General features: G+C 44.5%; 1 protein-coding gene across 7 annotated transcripts; it reads right to left on the reverse strand.

The window, feature by feature from the left end:
* Positions 1–214: 214 nt before the first annotated feature.
* Positions 215–19,201, reverse strand: DYNLRB1 (dynein light chain roadblock-type 1). 7 transcript variants are annotated; one of them, XR_012374715.1, is made up of 5 exons: positions 19,081–19,201; positions 10,709–10,784; positions 4,983–5,150; positions 3,088–4,413; positions 215–574 (listed from the first exon to the last, which is right to left on the reverse strand). XR_012374715.1 is itself a non-coding variant. In XM_025876028.2 (4 exons), exons 1-4 carry the CDS (start codon positions 19,081–19,083, stop codon positions 531–533), a joined length of 291 nt encoding a protein of 96 aa, XP_025731813.1. In that variant the 5' UTR covers positions 19,084–19,201; the 3' UTR covers positions 215–530. The 7 variants fall into 7 exon arrangements, 2 of the variants coding, with proteins under 2 accessions (XP_025731813.1, XP_073736634.1); XR_012374716.1 differs by lacking the exons at positions 10,709–10,784; positions 19,081–19,201 and adding an exon at positions 6,923–6,997; XM_025876028.2 differs by lacking the exon at positions 3,088–4,413.
* Between the last annotated feature and the right edge of the window lie 3,162 nt (positions 19,202–22,363).

The following is a 22,363-nucleotide window of genomic DNA, read 5'->3' on the forward strand; positions in this document are numbered from 1 at the left end:
GCCCAGAAACCAGGGTACCAATTATAAATTGGACTCCACTCAGCAAGTGTGGCCACAGGTGCAGTAGGAAGCAGGCCTCTCTGAACCACAAATTCAATCTGCCACGGGGGCCAGAGGCAGCACTGGGGCTCAGTCTTCAGACCATGTGATTACAGAGGAAGAGAGGGGGGCAGAGAGGCCTTTTCAACCTAGTGTTTAAAGACACACAGCAGGGTAAGCATTTCAGTTATTTTTAGTTAAAGAAAAACAGCCTTTTCCAGGGGTGACAAAGTGAACCGAAGGTCAGGAGGAAGTAGGGCATGGGCTGCTCAAAGCTCTTGCTCCAAAATCTGGAGGTGAGGAAAGAAGGCCCTCCCAAGGATTCAAGGGTGATTGGCCAGCAGGGGGATGACTCTGGTGACTTTGGTCACTGGGTTGGTCTAAGTAGGCTCTGAGGTGATTCCCACCTGCCAGGTGGTTGACATGATTAAACATTATTATTCTTGGGGGCTATTAAATTAAGGAATGATGCAGGGAGCCAAGAGAGTGGCTTATTCAGTTGGATTCTGAATCACAATCAGGAAATAGTCTTTATCTGCAAAAGAGAAAAATGAAAAAATAAATCACTAAATCATTAAATCACCAACCATAAAAGGGGAGGGGAACAATAAAAAGCATCAATGCTCAGGCTACTTCCAACCGTTGGGAAAACAGAAGATGAACTTGCAAGTTTCCCAAGGGGCTTCTGCCGTGTGGCTGCCTGGAAAATGGAGCCCCTCCCACCTGGCAGCCACGGCCTGCAGCACATCCTCTTTTCTAATCTTCATGGTACCGCATGGTGCCAACAGGGAAGTAGGAGTATCATCCCTGTTTTCTGGGTACGAAAACTCAGGTTCAGAGAATTTAAATGAATTGCCTATGGCAGTGGTTCTCAAACTAGAGGGCACATGAATTACCTGGAGGGCTGGGCTCCAAACAAACACTACTGGGCCTCACCCCTAGCCCTTCGGATTCAGTAGGTCTGGAGTGGAGCCCAAGAATTTGCATTTTTTAAATTAAGTTTTTATTTTTAAATTTGTATTTATTTCTTTAAAGTTTTCTTTCTTTCTTTACTTACTTACTTCTCGCTACACCCAACGTGGGGCTCAAACTCACAGCCCCGAGATCAAGAGTCACATGCTCCTCTTACTGAGCCAACCAGGGGCCCCTAATCAAGTTTTTAATTTTAATTCCAGTATAGGTAAAAGAATTTGCATTTTTAACAAGTTCCCAGGTAATGCTAATGCTGCAGGTTCTAGGACAACCATTAGGTTAAGGTTGCTCTTCATTTTATTTTAGAAGAAACTGGAGAAGCAGAGCATTTCAACTTTGCCCATTTTAAACCAAAACATTTATCAAGGCTTCCATGTGCCCAGTCCTGGGCCAACTGCTTCTCATATGGTACCTCAATAAACCACTCTATGGGACAGACACTAGTGTTTTCCACTTCACTGATGCCCTGAGAGTTAAATGACTTGCCCAAGCTAAGGCAAAAACTCAGGGTGGGGTCGCTAGCTGGGTTTGACCCAGATGCTCTGCATGCCTCTGGTCTGCCCTCTGTTGAAGAGGGAAGAAATGGCAGGACCTTGGCCTTGTCTGCTTTGTGTGTGCTGATTCAAACCTAAAGTCGGCTTCTTCCCATGACGACAGGTTGTTGCAGATAGGCAGAAACAGATTTTATAAGACTGAGAGTTTCATGGCTAAGCAATCTGTATAAGTTAAAATCACTTACAAATAAAAATAGAAATAATTAACAAGCCATCAATAGAAACAGACAAAATTAGCAATATAGTGTCTTTTCTTCCAAATATCAAGCTCTAAATTCAAAAATATCATTCCAAGTGCTTTCTGGGAAGCAGAGTGTTAAAGCTTGATTATGCTACATTAACTTGGCCCTTTGTATCCTTCTAAGCAGCCCGAATGGGCCTATGTATTAGTGAGGTTAATAAATGAAAACCAAAAGTCTACCTTAAAACGTCTTTTTGCACGGGCTATTCTGGGCCAGGATGGGGTGAAATCTGGCACACATACGGAGGACTAAACTATCTGAAACTACCTGTTGTTATTTGTGGTCTGGGAAGCAGCTTCTCAGTTTGATCAACCGGAATGATTAGGTGGGAAGAATGGACAGTGGACTTCCCTCCTGGGCAGGGCTCTTCCAAGTTGTTTCCATGGGGTGGGGTGCTAATTAGAGTCGCAGAAGGACCCACCTCAACATGCAGCAACTAGGCCTGTTCTATGCTGGGGGCCGTCCCCATGGGGCTTGTGCTCTGTGGAAACCTAAGGCAATCTAGTCCTAATGCGTCAGAGGCTCTGGTCAGTGGCTCCAGCCCACAAGAGTTCTGGCACCAAAATCCAATATATATATATATTTTTTGCCATATCAAAGTGGGTGAGTCAAGGTGTCAAGTCATTGGTTTTCATCTTAAATACCATGTCCCACAGACATTCCTGCGCCCCATCCCCACAGCTCACCCCACCTCTTACTCCCACAGTGCAGGGTCAGCAATGGAGGGAGATTTAGGGAAATCATTCATATATTTACTCATCAACTATTTGTTAAATGCTTACTATGTGCTTACAAATCTGTCTTCTTAGAACTGTCTAGGCGGGGAGACTTAAAAATGCAGATGAGCAGGCTGGTTGGCTAAATGAAAAAGGCAAGATGGAGCGCTGCCAGCAGCAGGATGGCATGTGTGAGAGCCCAGGGAGAAAAGTTGGAGTCTCTTGAAGCTCTGGAAGGCAGCAGGATGGCTGGAGAAGTGGTGAGGGTGTTCAGAAGGAACACTCACCCTGTTGAAGGCAACCTCAAAAAGTCACACAGCTCTCCAGTACAAGAGAATGTGTGTGTGTGGCACTGTGGGAGCGTGAGTGCGAGACAGAGCGAGCAAGCAAGAGTGAGAGGGTGTGCAGGCCCTCCCTGCAGGCCTCTGTGTGTCACTCAGAAGGAGTCCAGCCATTCCATCCTCACCTCCACTGACAAAGCTGAGGGACTTCTGGGCCTGTGAACTCCAAGGAGAACCTCTAACTTGGGGAGTTGCCAACCCTGGACTCAAGCACCAACCATACCCATTAACTGTGAATGCCTGTGGGTCCTCAAGGGCAAGCTGGAGATGCCTTTGCTGTCAAGGTGAGAACAGACAGTCAGGAACCTACAGACAACTCTGCCGTTCTAGAGGAGATGTTCTTGGAAGCTTTAAGCTTAAAGAGAAAGCTGTCCATGGAGAATCTAATTTGGGAATCATATCATTTGTCCTTGCCTCACAATGTGTGCCTTCCTGTGGGCACAAAGTCTGCTCTGACATGCAGGGTCAACAGAGGGACCATTCCTAGCCTAACTTTCAGGGAAGTGGAAGTTTGTGTAGCCATACAACATGAAGTCTTAGGAGGGATTTGAGTTCAAATATTTCCCAGTCTTTCTACCCCACCCAGAGCCAACCCACTCAATCAGATGGTGTGTCTCAGGAGACCAGAGCAGTATAGTACCTTACTTGACAGTTTATAGACATGGAAATAGTGGTTCAGAGATATTCCATGACTTAAGGTCACACTCAAAAGAGATAAAGCTGGGAAAAGAGAGTTCGTCTGCTGCAATCTGGTTTTCCTCACAGAACCAGAGGCATCATAATGGGTTGGTAAGTGATGAATCAAACAGTGATGAAACTGATAAATACCATACAGCTTGTTTTGGAATAAATGCCTCTGAATTATCCTATGTTTTTCTCTGTAACCAACCTGCTCTGTCCCTACCCCTCTAGGGAGTGTCCCAGGGAGATTATGAGCCCCTGTGACTGGGTCAATGGTTCTCCCTTTGTATCCTTCTAAGCAGCCCGAATGGGCCAGAACAAGCCTAAGAGAACCAACACTGCCCTGCTACTGGGGTGGTTAACCCATCAGATTACCCCAGAATTCTGCAGCCAGCTTCCTCATCATCTGTGTTGCCAAGCCCAAGGACATTCAATTTCCAGAGCCTCCCTATGACCCTCCTTCATCCAGGCCCCAATCACAATCATATCACCTCTTGCCTTAAAAACCACCACAGGGTCACGTCCACACAGGTAAGTTTGGTGTCTGATGCCTCTTCGAAAATGGACCAAACATCTCACCTCTCATTCTTTCCTACCCATGTTCTGATGGCCTAGACAAGCTGCACTGCAGCCTACCTGCATCATCACGTGCACACTTAACTATGTGGCACAGCCAAAAAAGAGAGAGGGAGGAACAGAAGTGATAATATAAAAATAGTCCTGGACAATTAATCTGTCCACTACTCCAGTCTGTGAGTGAGGTGATGCAGGCCAGGACAGGTGGCCCTGATGTTCCCTCCTGTGGCGCCAGTCCTTGTGGGCTCCTCCCAGGAGGCGCATTTCATCATCCTGCGAATGATCCTAAGACCTAAAGACAGGTATAGTTTGTACTACACAGCTCTTAAATGCAGGCCAAGCACTGCATGAGAAATAAAAGCAGCAATCTGTTCCAACACTGGAGGAAAAACTGGCCATATGGCACCCAGAGAGACAGGACTATACTTTAGAAGTGGGCAATTTAACATTTTTTTTGGTCTTGTGCTTTGGTTTCAAATTACTGAGTTCTTTTTCCTTCAAACATAGCTTTCCCACCCCTTCAACTTGCTTACACTCTTTCCTGTGCCTTCTAGATTCAGCTCAAATGTCCCCTCTTCTGGGAAGACCTATCATACCTTCCTCTATGTTCTGTGAGACCACGATTCCCCTCTGTGGCCTAGACCCTAGTACAGGGTCTGGCCTAGAGTCACAGTGAATAAGTATTTGTTGGGGATACCAGCCAGAGACTGGCTAGGCAGTGAGGTAATCAACTCTGTACCTTCAATTCTTCAGGCCTTGCAATGGCACCTATGGGGACACTAATGTGCCAAGTATTCCTGATAAGCTATCCACAACATGCTGACAGTTTGCTCCCAAGAGGGAATGTGGAAGACCTCTTACCTGGTGCAACCATAATTTCATTTTTCTTGGAGCGAATTCGAAGGAAGGTGAGGTCATTCTGGGGGTCGATTTCACGTACTGTGCTCCGGGCCTTCAAGATGAAGTTGTGCATGAGGTTGGCATACTGTGTGGTGGTGGGATTGTCCATGGTGCTCTTGATGGGAATGCCTGAGGGGAGAGCAGGGACTGAGTAGGAAGTTGGAGTCCCTTTCTGCCCAAATTCCAACCCCATACCCTTAATTCAAGAGTACCGGACTAGCAGTTAACAATCAGTGCCACTATTTACTGAGGACTTGACAGGCACAGTGCTGAGCACTTTAAGTATGGCAGCACCAGTCCCGGAACAATGCTGGAGGTGGAATCACCATCTTCACTCGTCAGTGAGGCAACAGAAGCTCTGAGCCTTCACACAGCACAGAAGTAGTGGGGCTAGGATTCAAATGCAGGCCTGTTGGCTTCACTGCTGGGCTCCTTCCACAGGCCACACTGTCTTGACTGGTTTCCAGCAATAAAAGAGACTATCATTCAGAATACTTAGAACCTGAACAAAGAGGACAGCTCTTGTGAATTTGTAAATACTGAAAAGTAGGAAGAAGAAAAAAAGGTCAGCCTGTGCCAAGACATTACCATCACTAGTGCTTTGCTTCAGTTCCCACCAAGGGAGGCTTAGGGCCCAGCTGTAAACACATGTCTATACACATGTTGGTGCCCCTCAAATTAAAGCGTGTTTCTCTGTCTGCATATAGACTTGTAAACAACATCGCTATTGCTTTCAAAGAGCCCACAACTGGCCATTCCACAGAATTAATCATTCCTTTATTGTTGGTACATAGGCTGGATTTTTTTACTTAATTACTATGCAGTGAACACCACTGTGTACCAAGCCTTTTCTGTTTTGAAGACTGTTTCCTTGCAATGAACTATTAAATGGACCTCCCTTACTGGTCAGTGCCTATCAACATGGAGGTGAAAAATGGGGCTCAGCTTGAGCCAACTCAGGACACAATTGAATCATCAGGTGCCTATGAATCACCATGACATATCAGCAGAAGGTTCCACTGAGGAAGCCTTAAGGCCCACAGCTGACACACAGTTGTGATGAATGTGGCAAAAATGGCTCCTCACACATAAGTGGCTAGATTTGGGGGCCCATGACCCTGCTGGTCTGGCCCACAAGCGACCAGCTTAAGGACTGGCCAAAGGCAATCACCCTCAGGCCTACTCACAGGTGGCAAGAAGCTGGCCCAGTCTTGTCTTCTTAAGGCACAGGAACGTGAGAGTGGGCAGAAGAGGACATGATAGCAAGAGAAGCAGCTGAGTCAGAGAGGCTGTTTTGAGCCAAGTGAAGTCACGAGGACAGACTGTAGTGATCACCTGCCTCCAAGGGACAAGAGGACTTGTCTTTAGGGGCTGCTACTGGGTCCTGGATGGTGGCAGTGCGCCCGCCAGGGCTCCATGGGGCCTCAGCCCATAGCAGAATCTCCCTAAGGACGGTAGTATGAGAAGCTGGGGTGACGACTGAGTAGGAACTCTGAGATCTGATGACCTGGACTTCTACCCTGGCTCTACCCCTCCGTGGCTATGTGGACTTACACAAGTGATTTAACCTCTCAAGCTTCCGTTTCTTCATCTGTAAAATAATGCTTGTGCTGTGAGGATCAAATATGGCTAATTCATTTAAAAATGTTTAGCAAGAGTACAAATGTAATGTTGGCTTGTTATCAACATCACTACACAATAAATCCCATCCCCCAGGTAACTTAAGGGGCCAATCTCAAGGCCTGGCGAAGTGTGGATGATCAAAACTCTTGACCTTCTCTTCTTATATACCATAAGGCCATCTTCTCTCAGTCCCTCTGCCTGGAACTTTCCTTCCTTCCCCATTCTCTCATAATTCCCACTGATCCCTCAGGTGTCCATTTTCTGGTGGATCTACCCACCTCCAGATGTGGTCAATGCCTCCATTCTACCATCCCACACAATTTTCCTTCAGAGCAGCTTCCTCTGGAGTTTGATATCACACCATTATGGAAGTGACCAGGACCAGGTCTGATTTGCTTACCATTGTCCTTAAAGAGACTTCACTAGGCATTTATTGCAGATGATAAATGAGTGCTCTCAAGGGCTCCTTCAGCAGTTCAAATACTGTCATGAGTTTGATCACACTTCTACTAAGTGAGAGGTGTATAAAGGAGGTAAGAAGCTAACCACTTGTTGGCTCACTTTAAAAACAAAAGAAAATGTAGGGGTAGTAAGGGGGTGGGACAGGGACCAAAACTGGGAGAATTTCAAATAAGGACAAGAGATCAAGTCCAGATTCACAGGATGTCAGAGCCGGGGACACCACAAAAATAGCCGAATGATTAGGTCGCCTACTCTAAGCTTCTGCCTTCACAAATGGGGACTGTGCAGCCTGCAGAAGTAGCTGGTCATGAGGGAGCACGATTTCTAACTTGGGGCTCAAATCTGTCAAGACCAAGGTTGAATAGCCAGGTCCTCCCACCAAACCCAGCTTCATCAATCAACAATAAAAAACATTAACAATATTTAACGGAGGCAGTAGCCCCCCCGCCTTATCTGTGGTTTCACTTTCCATGGTTTCAGTTACCCGCATCAACTCTGGTCTGGAAGCAGATGATCCTCCTGATTAGGTCAACAATAGCCTAATATTGCCTCACAATGCCTATGTCATTCACCTGACTTCACTTCATCATGTAGGCAATTTTATGATCTCACATCATTACAAGAAGGGTGAATGCCGTATAATAAGGTATTTTGAGAGACAACACTCACATAATATAGTATACTGTCACAATTGTTTTATTATTACTTATTGTCGTTAATCTCTTACTATGCCTTATTTATAAATTTAACTTTATCATAAGTATGTACATATAGAAAAAACCATAGTATACATAGGGTTGGGTACTATCCTGGTTTCAGGCATTCACTGGGGGCTTTGGAATGTATGCCCCATGGATAAGGGGGTCTACTGTATTTATTAAGCACCAACTACGTGTCAACATTGTTCTAGGTGCTGGGGATACAGCAATGAACACAAGAGAAATCTCTGCCCTCATAAAGCTTACACATTTGAGTCTTTTATGTTGCCCTGTGTGGGTAGCAGCAGAAGATGGCAGGGGGTCTGAAGAGGTACAAATGGAATGGAATATTCCTTAAGTTCTTGGTAATTCCACTTAAATTCACACTTTTGCTATGAAACATCATTTAAATTTGGCCAAGACGAAGATGTCAAAAGGCAGTGGCAGATGGCTGGTAAGTGACTGGGATAAGGGTGTGTCATTAGTTCAGGGGCAAAAGCAATCACTCTGGGCTGGGGTGGTCGGGAAACACATCCTGCAGGAAAAGGCAGCTGAGCTGAATCATGGGGGTAGGAAAGCCCTAGATGGGATAATAGGAATCCCTAACTAATCATCCTTCATGGAAGCTTCCAGAGAGCTTAAAGGCCCTATAGAGCAGTGAGTTCTGACCACCTCCATCCACAGCTGGGTGACCTTGAACAGGTCACCTAATTTCTCTCAGCTCTGGGTTTCTCATCTGAAAAATGGGCAATACCCCTGCCTTGTAGGGTCACGGTGTGAAATGTGAGACTAAAGTGGAAGCTCTGTAGATGGGACACAAATTAAAAATAAATAAATACATGCAATAATTTTAGCATTTATATGGCAGTTACCATACATCAGGTACTGTTCTAAAAGCTTCCCTTAAAGGAAGTTTAATTATCCACATTTTACAGATGAGGAAACTGGAACAGAGAGGTTAAGTGACTAGCCTAAGATCACACAGCTGATAAAAATTAAATAGAGCCAGGATTCAAACCTAGGCAGTCTGGTTCCACATTCTATATTCTTAGCCACTGGGCAATACTGCCACATTAGTATATGAAAAAGAAGTGCCCGTTAGTATCCAAAAGGTAAGCATTTGGTGCTATATTCTCCCAATGAAAAAGCTCAAGTTTGGGGGCAGTTTTAAAGCAAAACTGAAGGCTGTGGCTTGCAAATACTGATGGAGGCCTATTCCCTCCCCATTTGGGAAACAACCCCAGGAGCTGCTCCTTCCCCAATTGGGGTCAAAAAATGTCCAGTCTGAGAAGACAGTCTCTCTGGGAAATATACAAATAGTCTTTCAGATCTTGGAGTAAGAAGGAGCCAAAAGAGATTGCCCGGATCAACCACTCCACTTATGGCAGCTGAGGTCTGAAGAAGGGAAGAGGAAGCCCTAGGCCCTCCAGCTGAGCAGTGGCAGACCTGAGCTGCCTCCACAGTGTCCTGAGAGCCCCCAACCTGCTGCCTGCTTTGACCACATGGTATAATTAGAGTTTGACAAAGCTGGGGAGCATGCGCTATGCGCTGCCTAGTTCTGGGCTGGCCAGGGTCTGACAACTTGGAAAATAACACTCTAACTAAGGACATGCCACTTCTACTTTTTCACCCTTGATGACTTTCATTCTGCTCTATTTAAGTAGGCATTATTGAGAATTCTGCCTTTCTAAAAACAAGGGCTAGAATGACAACACCTACACACAGAGCTCTCAAGGAGTCTCGAACAAATCAGAGTTGACTAAATGCACTGCACTAGAGCATGGGGGAGCCCAGCTGGGTGACTCTGGGCATGGCCTGGGCTACAGACCAGCAGCTACTCTCTGTTCCTTCACAGTACAGTGTGGGAGAGAGAGCACAAGTGCATTCAGATGGACCTGGCATGAAATCTTGGTTCTATAATGGCAGGCAAATCAATTAAATTTCTAGATTCCGTCTTCTCCACTGCAAAATGGAGACAACAGGGCTGCTTTATGGAATAAATGAAACAATATGTTTGTAAAGCACTGGCCTGTGGCCTGGCACTGAACAAGCGTGTGATAAATGTTAGTCCTTTTCTTCACCATGTCTATTGCAGTTTGGGAAAATAGTATCTGTACTCTTCTAGTTGTTGAAATAATGCTATAGAAAAGGAGGGAGGGGTGCCTGGGTGGCTCAGTCGGTTAAGCACCCAACTCTTGATTTCAGCTGAGGTCATGATCTTAGGGTTGTGAGATCGATCCCCCCATTGGGCTCAGCGCTGGGCATGGAACCTGCTTAGGATTCTCTTTCTCCTTCTCCCTCTGGCCCCCCTCCCTACCCCACAAAAGGAGGGAAAAGCTATAAGCATTAAGAAGTTGACCAGAGTATTATCTAGTAAAAAAGTAGAAACAGGGGCACCTGGCTGGCTCAGTGGGTAGACTGTGCAACTCTTGATCTAAGGGTTGTGGGTTTGAGCCCCATACTAGGGGTAGAGTATACTTAAAAATAAATGTAGAAACCATATAAATGGTGGATGGTGGATAAACATTGCACTGGCAGTTAAAAATTTTGCTTATGTAAATCATGAAGGAAAAAAAGCCAAAGAACAAGCTCATGAGTAAACATATGAAAAAGAGTAACAATTATAATTATGACCAAGAAAAGATGTACCTGGGCAAGGGCTAAAAAGCATGGCATAGTAAAAAGTATAACCTGTCAGGGCAGTGGGATTGAGTGAATTTTTCCTTTTTTAAACTTTGGAATTCCAATAATAGCGCTAGGACACTGGAAGTGCTTAAAAAAGGGTAAAAATTAGATCCTGTATATGAAGGGGCTTAGTAAACAATAAGTGTCAGGCTGTGTTTGGGCTGTTTTCTTGGGGCCTGCTTGTGAGCAGAGCAGGTCATGGCCAAAGGGAAGGTGTACCTTCTGTGTTCACCACGATGATGCCCTGTACTCCCTTCTGGCTCTGAAGTCGCTTCAGTGTCTCCTCCACCTCTGCCTGCCAGAGAGAACAAGACCCAGGTTAGGAGGGGTCAGGAAGACTGAACTGACTCCCTCATACTCCTGGCAGATTAATCACACATTTGTCTTCCAATAACAAACAAGTGACATCCAGGCACATGGCACCTCCTCAAAGCTTCACAGGCCTGTTTGGAGTGGTCCCTGGGCCATCCACAGGGCTTAAACCATCTCCTCACAAATCCCAGCATGGGGTGTGGCTACTCCTGGCTCTTTGCCCACTAGGCACTATTACCTCTCCCTGCTTAGCTATTTGAGAGCAGAATATAAATACCTTTCTTGGGAGTATAGAAACATCCATGACTCAACATATTTGGGACACTTGGGAGACCAGACTCTGATGATTTGAAAAAACCCTAACAGTGGTGTCTAATAGGAAGGAGACTAAGTTGTCATTTGTGGCCCAAACAGCACAAATGAAAATATTCCAAAAGAAGAAAAATGACTCCATGAGGATAAATTCAGTGACTTAGTAAGCTAGCATCTGAGATAGTGTGACACATGGCACACAGCCACAGGACATGTGCCTGGGGAAGGGGCTCATTAATCCTGATTCTCCAGAAACTAGCACATGGCATTTGGGACCTCACCCTATCATGCCAGGCCTTCTATATTATCACTCCCATCTCTTTTACTTTTCCTTCAACTCTCTCCATCTCCACGCCTATACCTCCCTATCTCTACATCTTTTTTACCTTAACAAGGAAATCCAATAAATTCTTCTAGGCCATCTAAGACATACCTCTTCCACGAAGCTTTTATTGATCCCCCAACTCTGGAGTCTTTGCCTACTTCTGACTCCCCAAACTCTTGACTGTACCTCTCTAGGAATGCATTAGATACTGGTTTACTTGTTTCTATAATGCTCTTGTAGAATAGGTGCTCAATAACTGCTTAACTGAACTAAGCCAACTCTGTGGATGGAAACTGGCCTTAAAGTGTGCTTGTTCTTAGGAGGCCCCTTCCAGACCAGTCCAGAATCCAGGCAGAAGCTACTCAAAGGCTGAGTCAGGCTATGTTGAAAACAGACACCATCCACCTAAAGAAAGTGGTTTCCCACCCTCAAGGACTAATGAGTTGGCCTGGAGGGGAGGAGCTTCTAAACACTGATGGAGAGAGCACAATGAATTACTGTTTTTCTAATAGGAACAAGGCTGACAATCCAATCACTACCACCCAGTCCCCAATGATATAAGAATACTCAAATGCTGGAGAGAAGAGCAAACAAGTTCCTCCTATGAGATGGCAAACAGCCTGACACCTCATAAACAAGCAAGCTAGGACTCTGAAAAAAATAAAAGCCACATTGAGAGCAGGGAATTATAGATAAGGTTCTTTTTTTTCAAAACAGCCTCTTTTTACTCCATTATACTGTTTCTACTTAAAAACATTTTTTGGGGTGCCTGGGTATCTCAGTTGGTTAAGTGTCCGACTCTTGGTTTCGGTTCAGGTCATGATCTCAGGGTCATGGGATTGAGTCCCTCCCACATCAGGCTCTGCACTCAGCGCAGTCTGCTTGAGATTTTCTCCCTCTCCCCACCCCCCCAACTTGTGTTCTCTCTCTTAAATAAACTTAAAAAAAAAAAGAAAGAAAAAAGAAAACCAACAACAAACCACCAAACCCAAACATTTTTTTAACCCTTCTCTGTGTATCCAAGAAAGAGATCTCTAATATGAGGACTGTAGAGCTCTGACATGTTCAGCATTGACAGCTCGGTCAATGTGCAATCAACCCAGGGAAGGGAAAGAAAGCTAAAATCAAAGGTGTCAGAATAGAGGTCTGAAATATCCCCTGGAGGTTGGAAAGTGGGGCTGAAATGAAAAAGATGAATACTTCATAACTGCTATTCACTTCAGCCCTACTTCAGGTATATGGGTAACCAGAAAACAATGTGCCAGACATTGTTTTAGGCCTGGGGATGCTATAATGAACAAAATCTAACAAAAACCCTTGGGAGGGGCAGACATTAAAAAAAAAAAAAAGAGTAAAATATAATGTCGGATATAGTGGGGAAGGGGGATCTGGAATGCAGGGGTTGATGGCATTTTTTTTTAAGATTTTATTTTATTTGAGAAAGAGAACACAAGTTGGGGGAGGGGCAGTGGGAGAAGCCGACTCCATACTGAGCAGGAGCCTGACACGGGGTTCGATCCCAGGACCCTGAGACCATGACCTGAGCCAAGGGCAGATGCCCAACCAACTGAGACACTCAGGCCGGCAATTTTAAATAAGGTGGTCAGAGAAGGCCTCACTAAGGTGATAGCTGAGTAGAGATCTGAGTGAAGAAAATGAGGGAGCTAACGTGGATTTCTAAGGAGAGTGTTCCAGACAGCATGAAGAGCAAGTACAAGAGCCCTGAGGTAGCATGTTCCAGGGCTCACAGGAACCAGTGTGGCTTAAGTACAGTGAGCCGCAGGTGGCCAAATGAGAGAGCGAGCCTGGGTCAGATTAGATTTCAGTGGGTTTGGTAGACCACAGCAATGTCTTTGATTTTTAATGGGGATGATATGGGGAGCCACTAGCAGGTTTTGAGGAGAGGAGTGACAAGATCTGATGTTTCAGAACAATGGCTCTGGTTGCTGTGTGGAGCACAGACTGCAGGGGGCAAGCACAGCCTGCCTGAGCCTGGGCCCAGACATGGGCAGCTCCCTCTGAAGGAAGCAACCTTCTCTCCCTCATTCATTGCTTGATGTAACTAACTCACAACTCTTTGGATTCAGCTCATGAGCCTTCTGTGGGAGACCTTCTCCCCGCTTCTGTCCCTCTTCTAGGTACCCTTGGCACCCTGCCTTCACAGCACTTGCCACAATGGGATGAACTATATGTGCTCCCCTAGACCCAAAACACCCCAGGAACAAGGATCTCAACTTTATAGCCCCACTACCTGGCATAGTATAGGCTCAGTAAATACTTAAGGAACAAATAAAAAGCATTTTTACAACCATGTTTTACAAAAATCAACCTTTTCAAGTATAGGAGGGGGGACATAGCCTTACAATACCCAGGGTAAACAAGAGCTAGGGTTTAGGTGATCCTACGTTTAATGAGAACCCACAACCAAGACCTGGCTGCTTAAAGAAAACACACACCAAGAAAGGGATGATATACAATTATACATTAACCTGCTCAGTACCTGCTACAGGTCAGATATTGGGATGAATGTTTTCAGACACCTCTCTCATCTGAACCTTCCATGGTTAGTAGGATCTCCATTTTACAATGAGGAAATGGAGATTCAGAAAGGAGTTTTGCCCAAGGACACACAGCAGGTCAAGAGAAGAGCTGAATATGCCACTGACCACAACTGATGAGGTCCCTGCCCGCAGGGATCTCACATTCTGGTGAAGAGACTTTTTTTTTTTTTTTTAAGATTTTTATTTAATTGAGAGAGAACAAGCGCAAGTGAGAGAGAGAGCAGAAGCAGAGAGGCAGAGGGAGAGGGAGTAGCAGGCTCCCTGCTGAGCAGGGAGCCCAGATGTGGGGCTTGATCCCAGGACACCAGGACACTGGAATCATGACCTGAGGGGAAGGCAGGCACTTAACTGATTGAGCTACCCAGGTGCCCCAAGATTTCTTTTCTTTTTTTTTTTGATAGCTGATGGTAAAGAGACATTCAAAAATCAAGTAACCATGATTCCTGCAGAGTACAGGGATAGGGCTGGGGGGCAGGGGAATATACTTTGGCTAGTGTGGTCTGGAACACCTGAGGATGTAATCTTTAAGCAAAGAACTAAATGATGAAAAAGAAAAGCACTCCAGGCAAAGGACTGAAAGCAAAGCCAGTGAAGTGGAAACAAGTTTGGCATGTTTAAAGAATAGAGAGGGCTAGTATTGCCAATGTTTTTTGATTCTTTGCTAATCTGATAGGCAAAAATCATATAACAGAAAGTCAACTTTTCCTTAACTTTTAAGAGTTATCAGTGAAGTTGAAATGAAACTTACTGACTGTTTACATCTCTCAATTTTGAGTCTTTTGATTTTTCCACATACCTATTGATTTTCAAAAACTTTTATATGTTAGGAATATTAGACTTTTGTCTAGTATACAGTTAAATATAATAAAAATGTTTTTCTGTAAGACTAAAGAATAGGCTTTTCCAACATGATCCCAATCAGTAGGATGGGGCTAGGCCTGGGAGAGTTGGGGATCATGAGGTCTAGAGGGGTCTCCAGGAGACAGAAGGGCACCAGCTATCTTTCTGGGTTCAGAAGAAACTGCTTAAAACCTCAAGTTCAGTCTTAAAAGAGCCAACAAGAAAAACTAATGTTGCCAAAAAGCCACAAGCAGCAATCCTAGGCAGGCATCCAAGTCATGCCAGCTCTAGATAAAATTTGTCATTCTGAAGAGCTAGCCAACTGGTACCAGAAATATGGTGGATATGTAATAGAGTGGATATGCAGTCTCTCAGGGTTGGCTCACAACCACAATCCTGTCCTGCTCCTAGAGAGAGCCCAACTAGTATCCTCTGCATCCTGGGTCCTAAGTACTACTAACATGGGTGTCTGCATCAGGCAAGAAACACGCCTTCCGGGTTCTTTAGTTCCCAGGTACATGTTGCTGACAGATAGAAAAACAAGTAGCAGTAAAACTCCAGGATTATTTATTGGTTCAGCATAAGAGGATTAATCATCAGAAGCACATGATTCACAAAGAAACTGTGACCAATCTGACTGCTAAGCATAAACATTTGTATAATTTGTATTGTAAAATTTGTATAAAAATAAATCAAAAGGACAAAAAAACCTGCATCTAATATAACAAAAGAGTAATTCCAAAACATCACACAAAAATGATTAAGAAAATAAAGTCTAGGGGCACCTGCGTGGCTCAGTTGGTTAAACGTTTCCCTTCAGCTCAGGTCATGATCCCAGGGTCCTGGAACTGAGTCCTGCATTGGGCTCCCTGCTCAGGTAGCAGTCTGCTTCTCCCTCTACCCTTCCCCCCTCCTCGTGATCTCTCTCTCATCTTCTCTCTCTCAAATAAATAAAGTCTTAAAAAAAAAGAAAGAAAAATAAAGTCTAAAAGTTAAGTGGGCAAAAAAGATACTAGCAGAAAGTATACCTAAGAGAAATTACAAACACACAAACATGTTCACTGTTTCCTGAAAAAGGAGACATTTCATTTCATTTCTAAAAAAATGAAAAACTGTAGCGATGAAGTACCTTTTTTTAAAGATTTTATTTATTTTTTGACAGAGAGAGAGAGAGAGACAGTGAGAGAGGGAACACAAGCAGGGGGAGTGGGAGAGGGAGAAGCAAGCTTCCTGCAGAGCAGGGAGCCAGATGCGGGACTTGATCCCAGGACCCTGGGATCATGACCTAAGCCGAAGGCCGTCTCTTAACGACTGAGCCACCCAGGTGCCCCTGATGAAGTATCTTTTTAAATCTAGCAGTTATGGCAAAATTGGTACAAAGGCAATTTGACCTTTTGGGAAAGCTATAGGACAACACTACTGCAAGACCCATAAGTTTTGGTCCCTTGGCTCGAAGTTCTTTTCCTGAGAATTTCTCCTAAGGAAATACTCTAATAATTTTTTAAAAATACTCTACACATACAGAAGTAGTCATCACAGCATTATCTCAACTAATGAAGAGCTAGAAATAACCCAAATGTATACCAGGGGGAATGTTTCACAAATTATGGTACAGCTATTTTACTGTTATTTGGTCACTAAAAATAATTGACCACAAAGGTGATGTAGCAACAAGGTTAAATGTCTTTGGACATTAAATCAAACAAAAAAGAACAAGAATGTACATCTTGAAAAATAGGCACATGTGAACGAAGAGGAAGGAGAACATACAAAGATGAAAATAGTTGTGTGGTGAAGTAAAACTAGAGAGAATTATGGATGATTTTTATATCACCATTCTGAAGGGCAATTTGGCAGTTTCTACCAAACTATAAAATATGCATGCCCGAAGTAACACTTCTAGGAATCTGTCCTATATCTGACATAGACACTAGCGTGAGCGCACACACACACACACACACACACACAAAGACAACAGTTACTGCAGGGGCGCCTGAGTGGCTCAATAAAGTGTACGACTCTTGATTTCGGCTCAGGTCATAATCTCAGGGTCCTGGGATGGAGACCAGAGTCCAGCTCTGTGCTCAGTGGGGAGTCGGCTTGAGAATTCTCTCTCCCTCTCTCCCCCCCCCACTTGCATTCTCTCTCTCAAATAAATAAATACATCTTTAAAAAAGAAGACAACAGCTACTGCAGCATTGGCTACAGTGAAAAACTGTAAATCACCTAAATGTATTTACTGCAATGGAATATCCCCTTAAAAAGAATGAAGATTTGTATATATTGCCATGGAAAAATGTTTGGTATTTTTAAGTGAACAGTGTAAGCTTTAGAAGGAAATACCTCTTTCTATATATAGCCTAAAGTAAACTTAATATGTAGAAATATAAACGTTCCAGTTTCATGTGATAAACAGGTTATATATAAATGGGCTTATGCACCAATCAAATCTAGGAGGAAACACACCCAACTGCCAACAGTTGTTTACCATAGCAGAGTGATCTGGGTACCACATGCACTTTCTACATTACATATGTTGAAACTGCTTGAATTGCTTAATATGTGTATCTAAATGTTTTGCCTTTACGAGTATAAACACACAGTAGCATGGTACAGGTTACAGTACCATTTGTGTCAGAAAAAGAGGGAGCAGAGGCGCCTGGGTGGCTCAGTCAGTTAAGCATCTGCCTTCAGCTCAAGCCATGATCCCAGGGTCCTGGGAGGCTTGCTTCTCCCTCTCCCACTTCCCCTCCTTGTGTTCCCTCTCTGTCTCTCTCTCTGTCAAATAAATAAATAAAATCTTAAAAAAAAAAAAAGAAAGACAGAAAAAGAGAGAGCATATACATGCCTGTATTTGCGTGTAGATATATAAGAAACTAATTTTCAACTCTGGAGACTGAGGCTGGGGATCAGGGCTGAATGGGAGATTTATTTTTCAGTTAGATCCTTCCAGATTATTTTTCTTACTGTGTGCAAGTATTATCTGTTAAAAATTAACTTTTTTTTACAGTTTAAAAAGTGATGTGAAAGATGAAGTTACATATGTTCAAAGCATTATTACATGTTTTTAGTGATGTAAACACATTATCTGTGGTGTAATAATAAATGAAAAAAGCAGAGTCCACAATTGTACATTCAATAGGAGCTAAACTATATTAAGCGAAAACCGAGGACAGAAAGACAAAAATACGTCTTCTAATTATAAGTGCTTGCCTCTAGGTCATGGCACTGTTCCTTTTTCCTTTGCCATTTTTCTTGTGGGCTTTACATTTTTTTTTTAAGATTTTATTTATTTATTTGACAGAGAGAGACAGCGAGAGCGGGAACACAAGCAGGGGGAGCGGGAGAGGGAGAAGCAGGCTTCCCGCGGACCAGGGAGCCCAATGTGGGGCTCGATCCCAGGACCCTGGGATCATGACCTGAGTCGAAGGCAGACGCTTAACGACTGAGCCACCCAGGCGCCCCAACATTTTTAAATAAAATTGATTTCACATTTCAGAAGTCTCCAAGCTTTCTACAAGTCGGGAGGATAAAAAACACGAGAAAACAAACCTACAAAGGCATAAAGAGTCAACAGTTCCTGCCAGCAAGGCTTTGGGATGCCCAAGGATGGACCCCGTCGATTTCTGATTCATGCAGTAAGTTCCAGACGCTCGAAAGAACCACAGGGACAGAAAGGCGTCAGTCAAGCTTCTAGGGTTCAAATCAACCTCCGCCATTTCCCGAGGCAAGACACTTCATTTCACTCGGCTTTAGACTCCAAGTATGTCAAATGGGGATACTGGTCGCACCTACCTCACAGAGCTGTGGTGAGGAGAGCCAAGATACGGAAAGCGCTTAGCAGTGCCTGACACAAATTAAGCTCCTAGGAAGCATCATTATTATTATCGCGCAACGAGGCCCGGGACGCTAGGATGCAGGGGACTGTGGGTCGGCCTCCCCATCTCCGTCAAACCCTGGCCGAGGCCCGAGCTCTTGCTTCCGGTCCAGGGTCAGAGGGATCCGGTGGCCCCCGCTCGGTCCCCTCTGTCCCCTCGGTCCGGGTCTGGAGGCCCGCGCTGCCCGGGTTCCGCCCTCCCGTCAGCTCGGGCCCAGCCCCGCCCAACCCTGCCCAGACCCGCGGATTCCCAGCCCGGCACTCTGAGACGCCCCCGGAGAATGGAGGGCCAGGCGCAGGGTGGTGGGCGGCCGTACTCGGCCACCTTCCGGCCGCCAGCTACAAACTCCGGGCGGACACTCACCATCTCCAAACAAACGGGTAGCTCCGCGACGCCGGCACTCCGTCCAGTCCCGGTACCTTTCCGCGCCTGCGCACAGCACCCTGTCCAAAACGGACAGCTCTGGTAGCCTATCAGGAGCCAGCGTGGGACGCGGACAGGCGGGTCTTTGCTCCCCCAGGGCTTGTAGGGAATTTACCAGGCGCTGTCCGAAAGGGAAAAGCACAGGAACGCTTCAGCTATGGAAAATTCACAATTCCTTCTGTGCTGATGCTGATTAGTGGTGTCAGAAGAGGATTTCAACTCTCAACCGAGGTCTGAGCTGCCTCTGGAAGCCCTGGGTGGACGGTGGTGGGCGAGTACGAAAGCGAGGTGGGGGGTTGCTGAGACCCCCTTTGCGCCCCGATTAAGGCAAAATGAGGCGCGGTGCCAAAATGCACCGAAGGCACAGTAAAGTCAGGTAGTGGGACTGGAGTCATGCGTCTCTGGGGTCTCCAGAGCGACCCCCTTAGGAATATTCCGGGCAGGTTCTCAGATGGAGTGGTCAGGGCTGGCCTGGAAGTATGCAGATTTAGGACTCCGGAGTTCAGCTCCACCCCTGGGTTACCTTGGAGAAACCACTTTACATCTCTGTGCTCCCTCATTTTCTCACCTTTAAAAGGGGGGAGCCTTTTTCGCAAAGCCCCACGTTGTCCCATTTTCTGTTCTTTTGCCTTTGTTAGAAAACAATTCGATGGAGTAAATTTGAAGATCTAATTGGCTTTATTACAGGAGTCATGAATCGGGCAGCATCCCAGCTAAGTAAATAGAGGGAAGCTCGGCTGAGCTATATAAAGACTTTTACAGTCAGAGGGAGGGCATAAAAAAAGAAAGCAATTTATCAGCAAGGAACGAATTATTTAGGCCCCTATAAGGGGAGAGGAACGGGTCAGTAAATTTACTAGTATTGACCAGGAAATTCCATGTTGACTGGTTCAAGATTACATTCCTGGGGAGGTTGCTCAATTCAACACAGATAATCTAACTCCAATTTTTCATTCCACAGCAGCCTCTCTTAATTAGGGAAGACTGTGGTGCTACTTCCAGGGGGGTCTGGATGTTAAGAGGATCGGATAGTGACTTTACAGTAAAGTGAGAAAACTGGGCAGACACCGTCTTAATCAGAGGATCAAGGTTAACATTACTAGTAATGGAATATAAACGTTTAGGCAGGCAGGCTTTGGAGTCACAGTCCAGAATTCCAGTTTGCACTCTTGCCACTGAATAGCCTCAAGTTAATCACTTTGAGCCTCCATTTTATTATCTGTAAAATAGAAATAATCATCCCTGAAAGTGGCCAGGAAGACTAAAAGACAGTTGCATGTGGCATATCTAACAATGTTTGGGACATAGTAATAAATGTTAGTTGTCCTGGGACTAAGTGAATATAGGTGTGGTATTGGTTGCTAGGATGGGGAAGACAAACAAGAGCAGGTCTGAATTAGAAATGAAGAAAAATAACAGTATGAGTGTTTTCACCGTAGATATGACTGCAAATTCTCAAGGTCCTGTCCTGTGAGGTGCCTTGAGGAAGCCCTCTTGCCCACAGCAGCTTTGCTTAATGGGAACCTGTTAATAAGGGACAAACATTGTCCTTCTGAGGTCTTCACTGAAGACCCTCCTCTCCTTGCCAAACAGCAAGATACCCTGGAATCCTTCTGGCAAATGTCCTGACCACAAAGAAGCCCTACAGACACATAGGCTTGTTAACTGAAATAGGCTGGGAATGACAGCAATTTCTGTTCTAGAGTTACATGATAGGAGACATTTCCTAAAAGTTCAGATACCAACAGTCAGTCGGCCACAGCTGAGTCTTGTTTGATGTTTTTTTGTATGGTTTGGGACCAGAAAGCCAAATGGTAAGAACAACTATTTCCCATGGAAATTTTCCACATGCTGGGAGGGACCAGTCTTCCCCCATTTTCTCAGCCACACTGAAACTAGATCTTTCTAGCTGCTTATTTGAAACATTAAAAAGGATAGAGTCTACTTCCCCGGACCTAGGAGGGACCTGCAGTTTCTGTCCTCTAGTCACTGTTATTAGTTCAGCATTAAAAAACAAAACCAATCCCCTTAGCCTCTCACCACTGGTTCCATTTTAAATGAGAGCATGATCACCTGGTTTCCTAATAAGAAAAAGGTCTACTGAAGCTAGAGAGGGCAGCTTTTTGAGGCCAGTCTTGGTAACGAGCTGGTGGTTCTCTACTCAGCACCCATGCTGGGGTCCTGTTTTAGAGCACATTTAGTTGTCTTAGAAAAGCAGATGTCTTCATTTTGGTTCTCTTCAACATAGGTGACAAATCCAGTCTTACCTCAGTGGGTCTTTCCAGTTTTTTCTACCTACTCCACAGTACAGGCCAGGTTATAACCCGCCCACTTAGAAAAGCAGAGAGGCAGAAATCTATACAACTCAATCATACAGAAAGAAGGCTTCACTGTAGGTAGGGAAAACCTCCTTACTCAAGACTAACAGGACAGTGTGCAAATAGAGGACCAAAAAAGTTTAATTATAAACGCAGTCTTACATCTTTTAAGGAAATGCAAGTGAGGCAGCCCCGTGAAGGACCTTTATAAGAGCACTTGACTCCCTGTGATATTTGTAGAGTTACCTGAGTATTTGAAGTTACAGTTCAAGAAAACAAAGGAACTCCAATACAGTAATATACAATCCAGTGCTGCCATTCCCTGTTTTTAGTAAATGAAAGCATACCATATATACAAATACTTTTGTAAATAACTCTAATAAAAGAAAAACAAAAAATAAGGGGGGGCTGGAGATACCAACAATATTAAGTAGAAGTAAGTAACCTAAAGGAGTTCAGATGGAATTACATCCAAAACAAGGAGGCTAGAATAGAAATAGAGAAGTCTAACTCCATGAGTCATCCCTGGTAACATTTTAGATTATTAACCAGATAAATAAAAAGGGGCAGAGTGGGCTTGACTGAAATAGTTCATTTAGGATGAGATCTTTGTGGGCAAGTGAGTCATTTTTCACTTAAATTTCTGATGCATTGACATTGTCAATCTCTTGATGAAAAATTAATACCTGAATTTTAAATAGAGTTATTGTAAGTCTTACGAAATTAGATTCTTCTGCACTCTGATACAAGATCATAAAAGACACAGCAGGAATTTATTATTATGAGCTGCTGGATCAGTTTTAAACCACTCTATCTGATGAAATGAGTGAGGTCCTTCCCTCTTGACCCAGGCTGTGAAATGTTGTCTTCCCCAAATCTCCCAAAAGAGCAGAAGAATAAGGCAG

The sequence above is a fragment of the Callorhinus ursinus genome, unplaced genomic scaffold (genome assembly GCF_003265705.2).
Source record: "Callorhinus ursinus isolate GAN/ISIS: 27379988/994484 unplaced genomic scaffold, GSC_fseal_2.0 scaffold38, whole genome shotgun sequence".
Classification (NCBI taxonomy): domain Eukaryota; kingdom Metazoa; phylum Chordata; class Mammalia; order Carnivora; family Otariidae; genus Callorhinus; species Callorhinus ursinus.

What these genes read in the sequence shown, in the direction of transcription:
- DYNLRB1 (XM_025876028.2), bottom strand. An exon ending in CATCGTGGTGAACACAGAAG is followed by an intron (nt 5,151 to 10,708) that starts GTACACCTTCCC and finishes CTCTCCCCTCAG; the next exon opens with GCATTCCCATCAAGAGCACC. An exon ending in TGAAATTATGGTTGCACCAG is followed by an intron (nt 575 to 4,982) that starts GTAAGAGGTCTT and finishes TCTCTTTTGCAG; the next exon opens with ATAAAGACTATTTCCTGATT.